General features: G+C 50.7%; 1 protein-coding gene across 1 annotated transcript in view; it reads right to left on the minus strand.

Annotated features, from left to right (window-relative positions):
* Positions 1-14,175, minus strand: part of CACNA1A (calcium voltage-gated channel subunit alpha1 A) — a 270,223-nt gene that overhangs the window by 156,221 nt on the left and 99,827 nt on the right. The window contains exons 4-5 of the mRNA XM_040450093.1: positions 4,746-4,851; positions 1,929-2,068 (exon numbers count right to left, since the gene is read on the minus strand). Of these exons, the coding sequence (XP_040306027.1) occupies positions 1,929-2,068; positions 4,746-4,851 (246 nt within the window). The remainder of the gene's footprint in view (positions 1-1,928; positions 2,069-4,745; positions 4,852-14,175) is intronic.

Below are 14,175 nucleotides of genomic sequence, written 5' to 3' on the forward strand. Positions count from 1 at the left end.
AGAGGAGAGGGGTGACCCCACAGAGGAGAGGGGTGACCCCACAGAGAAGAGGGGCGACCCCACAGAGGAGAGGGGCGACCCCACAGAGGAGAGGGGCGACCCCATAGAGGAGAGGGGTGACCCCACAGAGGAGAGGGGTGACCCCACAGAGAAGAAGGGTGACCCCACAGAGGAGAGGGGTGACCCCACAGAGAAGGGTGACCCCACAGAGGAGAGGGGTGACCCCACAGAGGAGAGGGGTGACCCCATAGAGAAGAAGGGTGACCCCACAGAGGAGAGGGGTGACCCCATAGAGGAGAAGGGTGACCCCACAGAGGAGAAGGGTGACCCCACAGAGGAGAGTGATGACCCCACAGAGAAGAAGGGTGACCCCACAGAGGAGAGGGGTGACCCCATAGAAGAGAGGGGTGACCCCACAGAGGAGAGGGGTGACCCCACAGAGGAGAGGGGTGACCCCACAGAGGAGAAGGGTGACCCCACAGAGGAGGGGTGACCCCACCGAGAAGGGGGTGACCCCACAGAGAAGAGGGGCGACCCCACAGAGGAGAGGGGCGACCCCACAGAGGAGAGGGGCGACCCCACAGAGGAGAGGGGTGACCCCACAGAGGAGAGGGGTGACCCCACAGAGGAGAAGGGTGACCCCACAGAGGACAGTGGTGACCCCACAGAGAAGAGGGGTGACCCCACAGAGGATAGTGGTGACCCCACAGAGGACACCAGTGACCCCACAGAGGACAGCGGTGAATAGGGGTCTTGGAGGACAAGAGCCAGTCTCAGCTTGGAGGAGAGGACTGGGTGGGCCGACGGGCCAGAAATTCACAAGAAACAGCATTGCCTACGCTGGCATCTAATACAGGGCTCTCGGGTCCACGACAGAGACTGACTGGCTCCCCACCAAGTCAGTCTCCCTTTCCTCCTAAGCGCAGTCTGATGTTTCCCAGCTTCCCCTGCAGTCATGTGTGTCCCGTGAATAAATTCTAGCCGAAAGAATACGAAAGGAAGAGGCAGGTGCCGGGCCCGTAAAACCTCCCGAGTACCCCTGTCCCTGCTTGTTTCTCGTCTGTGCCGTGACGCAGAGAAGCACAGAGTCCTTGGAAGATGTGGGCCAACAATGAGGAGCCTCAGCGTGGCCAGGGCCTGGGTTCCCTCAATCCCTGCTTGGAGGACAGAGCCCTGCCGACAGGGACCAACCACTTGGGACCTTCAGTGAGAAATAAACGTCCGCCGTGTGTAAGACATTACCCAGTTGGTTTTTTTTTTTTTTCTGTTGCTGTCGTAACAGGTCGTGTCGCCTCACAGACGGTCCCTGGAGGAAAGCGTATACACAGTCACCTTTCAACCACGGTGCGCTATACGCAGATCTGAAAACCCTTCGGAGGCAGTCACTGTACCTTACCTAGACTGGTTTTCTCCACAGTTCTACCACAAACCGTTGCCCCCAGAAGTCCTCCACAGACATTTACCGGCTGGAAATAAAGACCGCCTCGGAAGAAAGGCGTCGCTAAGTGAAGCAGAAGGACCACGTGCGCGCAACTGCTAAAAACTCGAGTTCCGGTTCAAATTCCAGCTCCGCTAGCTAGGTGATCTTTGGCCAGTTCAGATCTGCGCTTCGGCTCTCCCTGTGGTCACAGGGGAGTATTAAGATTTCCTGAATCATTGGGTCGTCGAGAAGATTGAATGAGAACGCACGTAAAGCACTTTGGAAGCTGTCAGCTCCTCCTAAGCCCTAATTCTAACTGTGGCCGAAAGCATCTTGCCGTCGCAGGCAGCCAGGCTCCAGAGGTGGGTGCGAGAAGGCTCCAGACGCATATCGAAGAAGAACACGGGGACTCAGCCCTTCCTGAGCCCAGCCTGACACGCCAACCGTTATGGGTCCCCAGTCTTCTTAGTTCGAGATAATTCTAAGAGGCACAGCATCCGACACTTACCCTGTTAGCACCACCACGAAGTCCATCACATTCCAACCATTCCTTAAGTAAGAGCCTTTATGGAAGGCAAACCCGAGGGCGATGATTTTAATGCCGGCCTCGAAACAAAAAATTCCAATGAAGTATGGTTCTGTGTCATCCTGGAAGGGAGAGAAGGTCAAGGTCAAGGTCTTTGGCTGGGCAGAGGGTGGGCTGATCAGGGACCCCGCCCACCCGGAGACCTCTACCCGTTTTCCCTCACCTCTCCTACCCCACCCCTGCACTCACTGTCCCCCAATGCATCCTGCTTGGAGTTGTCTTGCCTGAAGGCTCTTGCAAGGGAAGCCGAAGCATGGAGAAGGCACCCTCCTTCTATCCCTTCGGCCAGCCTCACCTATCACTTGGCCAAACAGAATTGCTTGCTTGGACCTGTGCTGACAGCCACTGGTCACATGTGTTTATTTTTTTTGTATTATTTTCTTTAATGTTTATTTATTTTTGAGAGAGAAAGACAGGGACAGAGTGCGAGGTTGGGGTGGGGGGGGGGGGTGGGGAGGAGGAACAGAGAGAGAGGGAGACACAGAATCTGAAACAGGCTCCAGGCTCTGAGCTGTCAGCACAGAGCCCGACGCGGGGCTCGAACTCACGAACCACGAGATCATGGCCTGAGCCGAAGTCGGACGCTTCACCGACTCAACCGCCCAGGCCTCCCTAACTTTTAATTCATTTAAATGAAATCACAAGACATTCAGCGTCTCAGCCACACTAGCCACGTTCCGGTGACTGCTATACTGGACAGTGCAGACCCAGAGCATGTCCATCACTGCAGAAAATTCTACAGGAAAGGACTGGTTTGGAATGTTTGTCACACGCATCGCCCAACACCTTTAAGGTTGGACCCTGTACACCAACCTCACCCCCAAATCTGACATTCGTGATGGTTCTCAACTGGTATGCACCAGCACAGCTGTTCAGGTTGTGAAAATATGGGAATAACACTTCTGCATTTGCTGGCAAATGGCCAGTGCCCTGGCCACCAGCCCCTCACTAAACCTCCTGCCAGTTCTGGTTTCCAGCTGATAGTCTATAACCTTTGAAATTAAGCTATAATCTCGGCTCCATCAGAGCCCCTGCACGGATGTTTTCCGATTTGTTACGAAGTTTCTCAAGCTCCAGTCACTTGAATTTTGCCTTCACGATTCTTTCCGTATCTCCTTGCCAGGCTACTATTTGCTTCCTATTTTTCCAGTTGACTCTTTTTACTTAGCTTCATCTTAAGCAAAACCAAAAAAAAAAAAAAGTCCTGAAATCGTAGGTTTGCCGGGTTAGTGACATTTTTTAGAATACACATGAGAATTCGTAACTATTAAAATTTAGATGTCTTGAGACCCATCCATACTTTGTGGATTAGGAATCAGTGGATTCTTACATCCCCCTACCTACCCTTGAGTCATTACGGTGGTTCTGAAAAGGTGACAGAAAGGAAAGGAGTCTCTTTCACTGCACTGTGAGAATGCCAGGAGAGGAAACAGCGGGCTTGGGGATGGGTAAGGGGATCGAGAAGGATCTTGGTGCTAGTTTACAGCTCCGCAGAGTTACCAAATGAGTAGCTTTTTTTTTTTTTTAACCCCCAGAGCTGGCATCCATGATAGGAAACACAGAGAACAGAAGAACAAAGCCAAATGACATCATATACAAACAACCAGGCTAACATCAGAATGTGGGACGTTCCTTAGGGCAACCAGACTGCTTTCTGCAATAAGTCAAGGGTAGGAGGGAAAAAAATAATGGCTTTAGATTAAAAGCCTTAAGCGATGTTACAAAATCCAGTCCCCGCTTGGATCCTGGTTTGAACAAACCAACTGCAAAATGCTATTTCTGAGACGATCGCGAAAATTCGATTCCTGACTGGTCTTAGCTGATTCCAAGGAACCACTGTAAATCACGTTGGGTGTAAAAATGTCACTGTGGTAATGTAAGAAAATGCCCATATTTTTAGCAATGCAAGACTTCAATGAATTGACGAGTTGTCTGGGATTTGCCTTAAAATGTTTTGGCCAGGAGAGGTGCCTGGGTGGCTCAGTCGATTAAGCGTGCAACTTCAGCTCAGGTCATGATCTCCTGGTTTTTGAGTTTGAGCCCCACATGAGGCTCTGTGCTGACGGCTCGGAGCCTGGAGCCTGCTTCGGATTCTGGGTCTCCCTCTCTCTCTGCCCCTCCCCTGTTCATGCTCTGTCTCTCTCTGTCTCTCAAAAATAAATAAACGTTAAAAAAATAAAATATATATATATGTATATATACATATACACATACACACACGTGTATATATATACACGTACGTGTGCGTGTGTATATATATATGTGTATATATATATATATATATATATATATACACATATATATTGGCCAGAAAAGACAAAACCGATGAAGTAAAAGGGGACAGAGGACACGAATAAGGCAAAATCTTGACAACTGTGGATCTGGGTGATGGGTTCATGGAGGGGTTCATTGCACTGTTCTCTCCATTCCCACATACAGCCGATCTTTTTCACGAGAATTTTGTTTCTCATACGATGTTCCTGTGGCCAGCGTGGACATCCGTCACCCACTGCCCTCCTGGCTGGCACCAGGTTTTTCAGGTCTGGGGGGTGAGGAGTGAAGGCATCTTGCTCCCCAGATTATCGGTGTTCACGAATTTAGGGGTCCCAGGTGGGAGGCTCACGATCCAGCTCCTGACTCCAAGTCCGAGAGCCCGCTCTGCCCTCTGCTCCCATGGCCACAGCAACTTGCCTCTCAAGCGAAAGAGAGACCCCCTCAAGACAGGGAGACATCACTCACCAGTCGTTCAGACATGGGGGTCTTGTCATCGTCAGGCAGGTGCTGCTCCAGGGCAAGGACAATGCAGTTTGCTATGATGGTGGCTAAAATCATATATTCAAAGGGAGTACGGAGGAATTAAGGAAAATCCTTCCAACTTGTTGAGGTGCACAGCAAAACTCGGCAGAGGGTCAGGGGGGTCCCCATACACCCCCTGCCCCCTCCCCCATTCTCCACACCCCCCCACACACACACCACCACAGAGCATTTGTTACACTCAATACCCTCACACTGACGCATCATTATCACCCCAAGTCCAGAGCTTACGTCACGGTTCACTCTCGGCGCCCAGCATTCAGGAGGTCTGGACAAGTATACAATGAGACGTATCCACCGTGAGATGCCCTACGGAGTAGTTTCACTGCTCTAAAAACCCAGCAGGTAAGTTTGTGAGAAAAACGCAGACGTGATTCCTCTACCGCACCTCCAACATCCAACGAACAAATATTAATTCAGCACCCCAGTGGGTGCCAAGCCCTGTTCTGGGCAGTGGGGACACACCTTACAGCCAAACAGACAAAAATCTCTGCCCTTGGGGCACCTGAGTGGCTCAGTCAGTTAAGCATCGGATTCTTGACCTCGGCTCAGGTCATGATCTCACGGTTCATGGGATCGAGCCCTGTGTCGGGCTCTGTGCTGACAGCACGGAGCCTGCTTGGGATTTTCTCTCTCCCTCCCTCTCTGCCACCTCCCCTGCTTGCATTGTCTCTCTCTCTCAAAATAAATAAATACACCCCCCCCCAAAAAAATTACAGTAGTCAGGTCTGACACCGAAAGCGTGAGTTAACAAAAGAAAATACAGATAAACCAGACTTCATCAAAATTAAAAACTTTTGTGCATCAAAGGGCATTATCAAGAAAGTGAAAAGGCGATGCACAGAATGAGAGAAAACACTTGCAGATCATATCTCTGATAAGGGTCTGGTATCCAGAATATATAAAGAACAATCACAACTCAACAACAAAAAGACAAACAGTCCCATTAAATAATGGGCAAGTGGACTGAATAGATATTTCTCCAAAGAAGATATTTAAATAGCCAATCAGCACACAAAAAGATACTCAATATCCTCAGCTGTTAGGGAACTGCCAATCTAAACGCAATGAAATACTGCTCCGTAGCCACTAGAGGAAACAAAACAAAACAAAACAGAACAGAAATCAGTAAGTGTTGGCGAGGATGTGCGAAACTGGAACTTCTGTGCATTGCTGCTGGGAACGTAGAGTGGTGCAGGCTTTTTAGAGACAACCGTTCGGTGGTTCCTCAAAAAATATATACAGAATTACCGTACGATCCAGCGATATATATCCTGGGGACACACCCCGGGGGATGGCAAACAGGGCACCGAAAGGCACGCTCATGGCAGCAATACTCTCAAGGGCCAAGAGGTGGCAACAACCCCCACGTCCCTCGGTGGAGGAACGGGCGAACACAACGTGGTCTGTCCCCGCAGCGGGATATTACCCCGCCAGAAAAATGAAGTGGTAATACACGCCACAGCGTGGACGGACCTCAAAAGCGTAAATGCGGTGTCAAAGAAGCCGCACGCAAGAGACCGCGCGGCGTGTGATTTTGCGCATGTAAAACGTCCAGAACAGGCAAATCGATGGGGTCAGGAAGTAGACCGGTGGTTGTCAAAAGCTGGGGGAAGGGGTGGGGGCGTGACCGCTTATTGGTTTGGAACTAGACAGATCGTGTCCAAGAAACACTACGAACGTACTAAATGCCACTGAATTCGTCACTTAAAAATGGTTAATACGGTCATGTGAATTTCACCTCAATACAAAAAAAAACCACAAAACCAATATGGTGGTCAGGGCAGGCGTCTGAGAAGCCGACCTTCCAAGATCTGACAGAGGGAAGGGGTTGTCCACGCGGCTATTTCCAGAGGTACAAACTGTCCAGGCACAAACCCCTTCCTGCATCGCGGGGACGCTCCTGTGGGTTGACGAGGCCGCCAGAGTCCCGCTGGAGCGTCTGTACTTGGGGAGGGTCTGTCCTGCTTCTGTTCACATGAAGGCCTGATCTGCTGATCAGGTGCTGAGCTGGAATGTGTCGTCTCCCTCCCCGCCTCATGCCAGACCCACAGAGGCACCCCTGACCAATCTCTGAGAAGGGGGCTACAAGCGGGTCACGTGTAAGGAAATGGGACGTCGGTGGGGAAAGCCATAGGGTGTCGGTTACTCTGGAGCAGAGCTCCCCTACCTGCGGTTCACTGCAGGGCGATGAGTAGAGCCCTGGGCTCCACCCACCGGATGCCAGGAGCATCCCCCCCTCTCCAGCTATGACAACCCAAAATGATCTCCAGATAGTGCCAAGTGTCCCCCAGGAACACGGAAACCCACTGTTCTGCAGAAGGATCAAAGAGCAGGTGTTGGTGAGGTTGGTCACGTGAAACCGCTGGGCTCCTCCCAGTTTTCTATGTTGGAAGCTTAACTTGCCTCGTTCCCTCTTTGGGCCCTGAAGTTAGGTCTGGCATTTGGGGAGCTCCATAAAACCAAGGGATCTTATAGGCTGGACTCACTTCCCAGGTGGGGAGAAGGAAGTCTGAAACAGACAACCCGAGAGCAAGAGTCTAAGTAAACCAGGAAAACCAGGCCTTCTTTGTCACCAGCTTCGGCCTTTGCCTCCAGCTCACAGCGGCTGAGCTGCGCTCCGTGCACACTCTGAAAAGCAAATCTGACACTCAGGGCAATTTGGGGAGCCAACAAAAGCCGGCCCTGCCGACGAGCGCCTCTGATTGGCTTCCTGCCTCCGAGCTGACAGTCATTAGGAGCACAGAGAACAAAGCTGGGCTGTGTTGCACAAATACTCCATTCTGCCTCACCCTGCAGCCCAGAAAATAAGAGACAATATTTGTATACAGAGAAGCAACGCCAAGCCCTTCCCTGGCCTCCCCTCGCTGAGGCTTCTGAAGCCATGATTTGAATCTGATGATTTCCCTTCCCTTCCCCGCCAACTAGCTCCTTGCCCGCTTCGGCACGGAGCTGCCTGCCGGCTCCCTCCTGGCGGGGAGGGGGGGGAGGGGGTACGTGGCCTCCTGCCCCTTAACAGCTGGGATGTGACTTCCTTTCCATCAGACTTGAGCTGAGGTTCCAGGAAGAGTCCCAGAAGACTGGCAGCAAGCAGCATCTTTCTGGGCTGCGTTCTCAGGGTTTCAATTGCCCAGTGTCGCCTGGATTTCAGAGCCGGGGCCCTCTGGGTATGGTGATGAAGCCTTAGTCAGCATGGGGGAGAAGAGGAGGAGGCTGCCCGCTCCTACCTTATTTCTGTTTCTTATTTCTCGTCCAACGTGGCAGTACTGGGTATCAGGTGTTACCTCTTTCCCCCTCCACGCACACACAGGCCCCGCCAACGTCCACAGACCTGCCCCAGAAGGGACCCCGCGACGCTGACCTTATACCCTCACCGGCTGCCTCCTTCAGGAATGCAAAGTCCCGGGCCCCTCGCTGACCTGCTGAGTCAGAAGCTGCATTTTAGCAAGACCTTCGGCGGGGGTGGGGGGTGGGGGGGTCTGTGTGCACACCGAAGTTTGGGAAATGCTGCCCCAGATCTGTTTCAGAGGTGGGGGGGGGGGGGGAAGGTAACTGTGGTTCTGAGTCATCCCCAAAGAGGTGGGGACTCCTCTTTCTCCTCCACTTCCTGACCCCAGGAGGAGAGTTCAGGAGTCCTGGACCAGCCTTCCGCTCTCACCCAGGCTAGGGGGGCTGGTAAGAAACCCAAGATCTTGATGACAGAACAGCAGCACTGAAATGGGACAAGCATGCAACAAAGAAAACTCCAGCTTAACTGACATGGAAGGACTCACAGCGTTCCCACGGCCCCCATCTCACTCAGAAGAAGAGCCAGTCCTGCCGGTAGCCAGTGAGACCCCGCATGACCTGCCCGCATCACCTCCCCGCTCTCATCTCCTTCCATCTCCCCTTGTTCCGCCAGCTGCAGCCACAGTGGCCCTCCTCCGTGTTCCCCAAACACCAGCCACTTTCCACCACAGGACCTTTGTACCTGCTGTCCTCTCTCCTGGAATAGGCTTTCCCCACAGACCCAAATGGTTCCCTCCCTCACTTCTTTCAGGTCTTTCCTCAAAGGCTGCATCCCCACTGAGGACTTAACCCCCTTGCCCTGCTTGCCCCCCCCCTTGGCCCCGGTCCCCAGTCAAACATCTGCTCCGTTTGCCTTCTTTATCTTGTTCACCGTTTGTCTGCCTTACTAGACTCGATGGCAGCAGAGATTTTTGTCTACTTTGCTCACGGCTTGGTTCTCAGCACCTAAGAGAGCATCTGCTTTATAGTAGGTGCTCAATAAACACCTGTATGAGGAAGGAAAGGAGGGTAGGTCCTGGTCTTTGCATCTCTCCCCCCACTTCATTGCATGCCAAGTCTCGATGGGCACGTTAGGCACACAATCAGCTTCTTGAAATATGCACTGATGTGGCTGGCATGCAGACACAAAGATGGGGTTCTGGGCTCTCGGCACGGGAGCAGATGCCTTGCCCCAGGCAGAAGTCAAAGGTAGTCCAGGCAGGGGGAGGTGAGGTTTTCTCAGCCCAACCCCAAGTCGTGCCCGATCCTCCCAATTTAGAAAGCCTGGGTTCTAACTCACAGCTGCGGTGAGCAATGCCTCTGCTCGCTGCGCTGAGCCTTCCTGCTCCCGGATTGGTTCGGGGAGAAAGCACCTGTGTCAGCGGGATCCAGAATAATCAGCCAGCCAGCCGAAGAGGCCAAGGCGGGCGGGGCGGGTAGCTGGGGGGGGGGCCGAGGTGGGGGGATGTGGGGAGAGGAGATGAAAGGAGAGAAGCATCCCTGATGGGAGGAAAAGCTGGCTCCTGAAATGGCTTGTGGAAGTCAGGATAGCAAACAGCCCTGCAGGCAAGGGCAGATACACAAAGCTCCGCCCACAATTTGATCAGGACCCACAGAGGCCCCAGCAAGGGGCTGCGTGTGACACTGAAAATGACCAAGTGATTCTTCCCAGGGAAGAAGGGCTGCGTCTGCGAACAGGAGCTGCTCTTGGGATCCAGAACATCAAGGAAAATCAATCTGCAAAGTGTAGGCCTGGCTGAGGGTTCCAGCCCCTTAGCAAGACCTTGCAGAATGTCTAAGTCGTTCACTCTTCTCTTTGTGAGGCCCCATCCCTATCTCATTCCCAGCCTCCTGTGGTGGTTGTGAAAATCAAATCAGGTTTGTTAACTCGTCAAGACCTTTTCTCTACGACGGGGTCTGCCTGATGTTCTGAGGAAACGGATATTTCAGTGAGTCAACCAAGCAGTTGAACTTGTGTGGAGAAGCCAAAGGGACCTTATTTTCATGTTCGTTCCGTGCTCATCACAATTACCAGGAAAAGAGCAGGGGGTACCAGGGTGCTCGATGTATGGGTTTAGGACATATTCCTTGCTTCGCTAAACAAATGCCACCATTTAACTCGGCAATATGACAAACTGTTATGGGGCCATAATTACAGCTGCTGTTTATCGAGCGCTTCACTGGGCAGACATCGTGCTAAGCATTTTACACTCATTTCAGTTAATTCCTTGCAACAATTCTACAAGGTGGGTTCTGTCGCAAGCCCCATTTTCCAGATAGGGAGAGCAAGGCTCGGGGAGGTTAAATAAATTGCTCAAGATCACACAGGCTATACCGGAAGAGCTAAGGGCTCACCCCAAGATCCATGCTTGTAAGCTGGTGGTCCCCAAAGGCCACTCAGCTGCTTACCCTCATTAGAAGGGGGAGAGTTTTGTCTTTATTTGAAAACTGGACTTGGGGCACACCTGGGGCCTTAACCATATGGATGAGACCAATGGATTAGACCTCACCTGCGTCCCAACTGCCACCATTTAACGTAGTAACGATCAACTATTGCATGCTAATCCATGCCCTCAGAAACCCATCCCAAGTGGGTTAGATTAATGAAAATTTTAGCCTCCAACAACCCAAAGAGTCTCCAGTTCTCAGACACGGGGTTCAAAGTCTCCAACGCACAGTACCAACCAAAAATCAAGCCTAGGAAAGGGCGTTACACCAGCTGATCAGCTCGAGACTCTAGTGGTGAGGACACATTAACAAGGGCAACTCTGGGTACTGCCCGGGATGTTTTCAGCACCGCGGCCAGCGACAAGAGGTGAAGTTTAATTTCACATCCACCCCAGACAGTACAAGCCTGGGGCAGAGCAAGGAAACCCAGCGTCAAGTGTTAACACTCTCTGCGACATTTGTAAAGGTCTACACTTCACATCTGGGGTAGAGACAGAAAAAAAAAAAAAAAAAAAAGATTCATTATGTCACCAGGAAAATCAGATGAAGAGAAAATTAAAAACCCAACACCAAATAGGTGTGATGTGTCATTTTTAAAAGTTTATTTATTTTGAGAGGAGGGGAGGAGGGGCAGAGAGAGAGAGAGAGAGAGAGAGAATCCCAAGCAGGCTCTGCACTGCCAGCACACAGCCCAACATGGGGATTGAACTCACAACCGTCATGACAGTATCATGACCTGAGAAATCAAGAGATGGACACTTAACTGAATGAGCCACCCAGGTGCCCTTGTTTTTCTAAATATTATCTAAGGATTCTCAACACGTTGGTTCCAAAACGAGAAGTCTACCCAGGGCAGCTGGATCATGCTTCTGCTCAGAAAACTGGAACTACATGCACGAGAAATCGTAGAGCAGAGTGATTAAAAGGGTTTGGGAGTCAGACGTGGTTTGGAGATTTATCTTCCTTCTCTGAGCCTCAGTTTCCTCATTCATAAAATACAAAATGTAGTGCCTACCTCATAGGGCTGTGTGAGAACAGAATGAGTGGACACGGACAATACACTTAGAACAGGACCTGGCATTGCAGTACGTGCTCAATAAATGTTGAGTGTTTAGTTACAATTTACTCTGGTTCCTGCAATGGAATTTAATATTAAGAAAACATGTTTGCAAAAGCAGAAGATGGGGTGCATCTCATTGTGATCATGCAATCGATGCTTACATTATTATTTTTACCGTAGGGGCACCTGGGTGGCTCAGTCGGTTAAGCGTCCGACTTCGGCTCGGGTCATGATCTCACGGCTCGTGAGTTCGAGCCCCACGTCGGGCTCTGTTCGGACAGCTCGGGGCCTGGAGCCTGCTTCTGATTCTGTGTCTCCCTCTCTCTCTGCCCCTAACCCACTCGCATTCTGTCTCCGTCTCTCTCAAAAATAAACATTAAAAAAAATTTTTTTTAATTATTGTTTTTACTACAATTGCAGTGACCAGTATTATAAGCCTTTCCTGGTCCTTTTTACCGATGTAAGTCTCGGTCTCTTCCCTTCACTGGAGGCCATCAACACCTACTCTCATCATGGGATTATACAAAGTGACTTTGTGTGTGTGTCTGGTGTCCTTCATTCAGCGTCATGTTTCTGTGCGTCCCAGCACTTTGTTCCTTTTTACAGCTGAGTAGTATTCCTTTGTAAGGATGCGCAGTGCAATTCCTTTATCCATTCACCCACCGATGGCTGTTCCAGTCTCTTGGCTACCCAAAATAAGTAACTTAATAGAGACAAAATGCAGATTCACGTTTGCCGGGAGGTGAGGGAAGCAACTGCCTGATGGGAACAGGATTTCCTTTTCAGGGTGGTGATTCGGAACAATGAGAATATACTAAATGCCACTGAACTATTCACTTTAAAATGTTTAATTACATTACATGATAGAATTTCTCAAAAATTTCTTCCATTTGTCTTCAAAAATTAAAAAAAAAAAAAAAAACCAAGAAAAAACAAAAAAAAAAGTCTTGCCGGTTCGCTCCTTTTCTTGCTCCTAGATTCTCCGAGGTTCCACGATAATGTGTTTACGTGCTCATTCTCTCCTCTGAGCCATGAACTATGAACAGAAACCCCACCCAGACAGCCTCCAAGATCTTTCTTTTTAAATAACAAATGGGTTCAGTTATAAAAGGAATACGTGCTTATGGGGTGGTTTTTTTTTTTTCCATTTTACAATTTATATCGTGTCATTTAAAAAGTGAAGAGCCCGTACCTAAGCCCACTGGCCACAGCCCACCACTAGCAATTTGCTGCTTATTTTTTCAGGTATTTCCCTACACGCATTCTTTATACTGCCTGCCGTCTCTTCCTGAGTTACTCTTCCCCTAAACACGGGCAGGGCTCATTCCCTTGCATCCATCAGGTGGTACAAAAACATCTTCCCAGTGACGTTTCCCTGGGCTCCCAGATCTAAAGTCTCCGCCCGGCCAACATCACCATCCCTCTTCCCTCTTTGTTTTTTGCTATTTTTTAATCTTTTTAGCAACTTATCGCTTCAAACTACACATTTTATTTGTTTGTCTTACTGCCTCGGTCTCTTACTGGAATGTCAGCCCCTTCAGGGGCTTGTTCTCAGCTGGGTCCCCAGCATCTAGGGCCCATCACACACCAAGCACTCGATAAATACTACCGAATGAGTGAAAGCAAACGTATGACATTGCATTTTCCCTTTTATGAAAACGGGATGGTGCTAAGCAAGTTCCACCACTTGCCGCGCCCCTCACCACACTGGACACATTTTTCCCTGTTGGTACATTGTCTCTTCCTCTTTTAAAAGGCCGTGCGGTATTCTTGCGAAGGAACGCCCCATCATTTAATATTCCCCTAAATGCTTCCAGTTTGTCTCTCTGACAAGCAGAGCTGTGATGAATAACCCGACCATGCAATCACATTCCCTGGGATGTCCCCTGTGTCCAGGGAGGCCTTCTCCTCACGTGTTGTACTGTCGCCCTGGGCAGTGGGCAGTGAAGTCCTGCATTTCCTGGCGTCTCCTCTGTGCATTTCATCTACCCCTTGGCTTAAACGCAAACTTGGAAATTCCCTGTAGGCCATCAACCCCAAGGCCAAGAGGACCACCAGCAGCTTCAAATTAGCCCCCAAGAACGAAAGGGAAATCCAGCCCAGGGAGAGGTCTGCCATGACTGCCCCCAAGGAAACCCAGTGAGGCCACGGAGAAGGGCCCCAAGAAGTGCCGAAAAAGCCAAGACATCTCCATGCCACTGGGCTCAGCAGGAAGTCCAAAGTCCAAGACGCTGAGGCCCCCAGGAAAACAAAAGCTGAGAGCAAGACTCTGGTGGAGCCGGTTACTTTCTATGACCTTCCATTTCCATTGGAAAGACCACCGTCCACAACGGTCCATTCCTTCTTAGTCACTGGAAAACATCCCTACCTCCTCATCAGTAACCGCTGTCAACTCCAGCCACACGTGCCTAGAAGCGACACCAGCCACCTTCAAAATACCTTTGCCCAGCACCCTCTCCTGCCTCCATCTCCTTCCTTGCCAGCCTTGCACAGCTTGGCTGTATATCATTTCCCTGCATTTCCTTCCCTCCTGGAAAGAGCCTGCCCCCGGATGAACCACACCAGTTGCCTTTCCCGTGC

This window comes from Herpailurus yagouaroundi, unplaced genomic scaffold, assembly GCF_014898765.1.
Source record: "Herpailurus yagouaroundi ecotype Mexico unplaced genomic scaffold, PumYag 200, whole genome shotgun sequence".
NCBI classification, from domain to species: domain Eukaryota; kingdom Metazoa; phylum Chordata; class Mammalia; order Carnivora; family Felidae; genus Herpailurus; species Herpailurus yagouaroundi.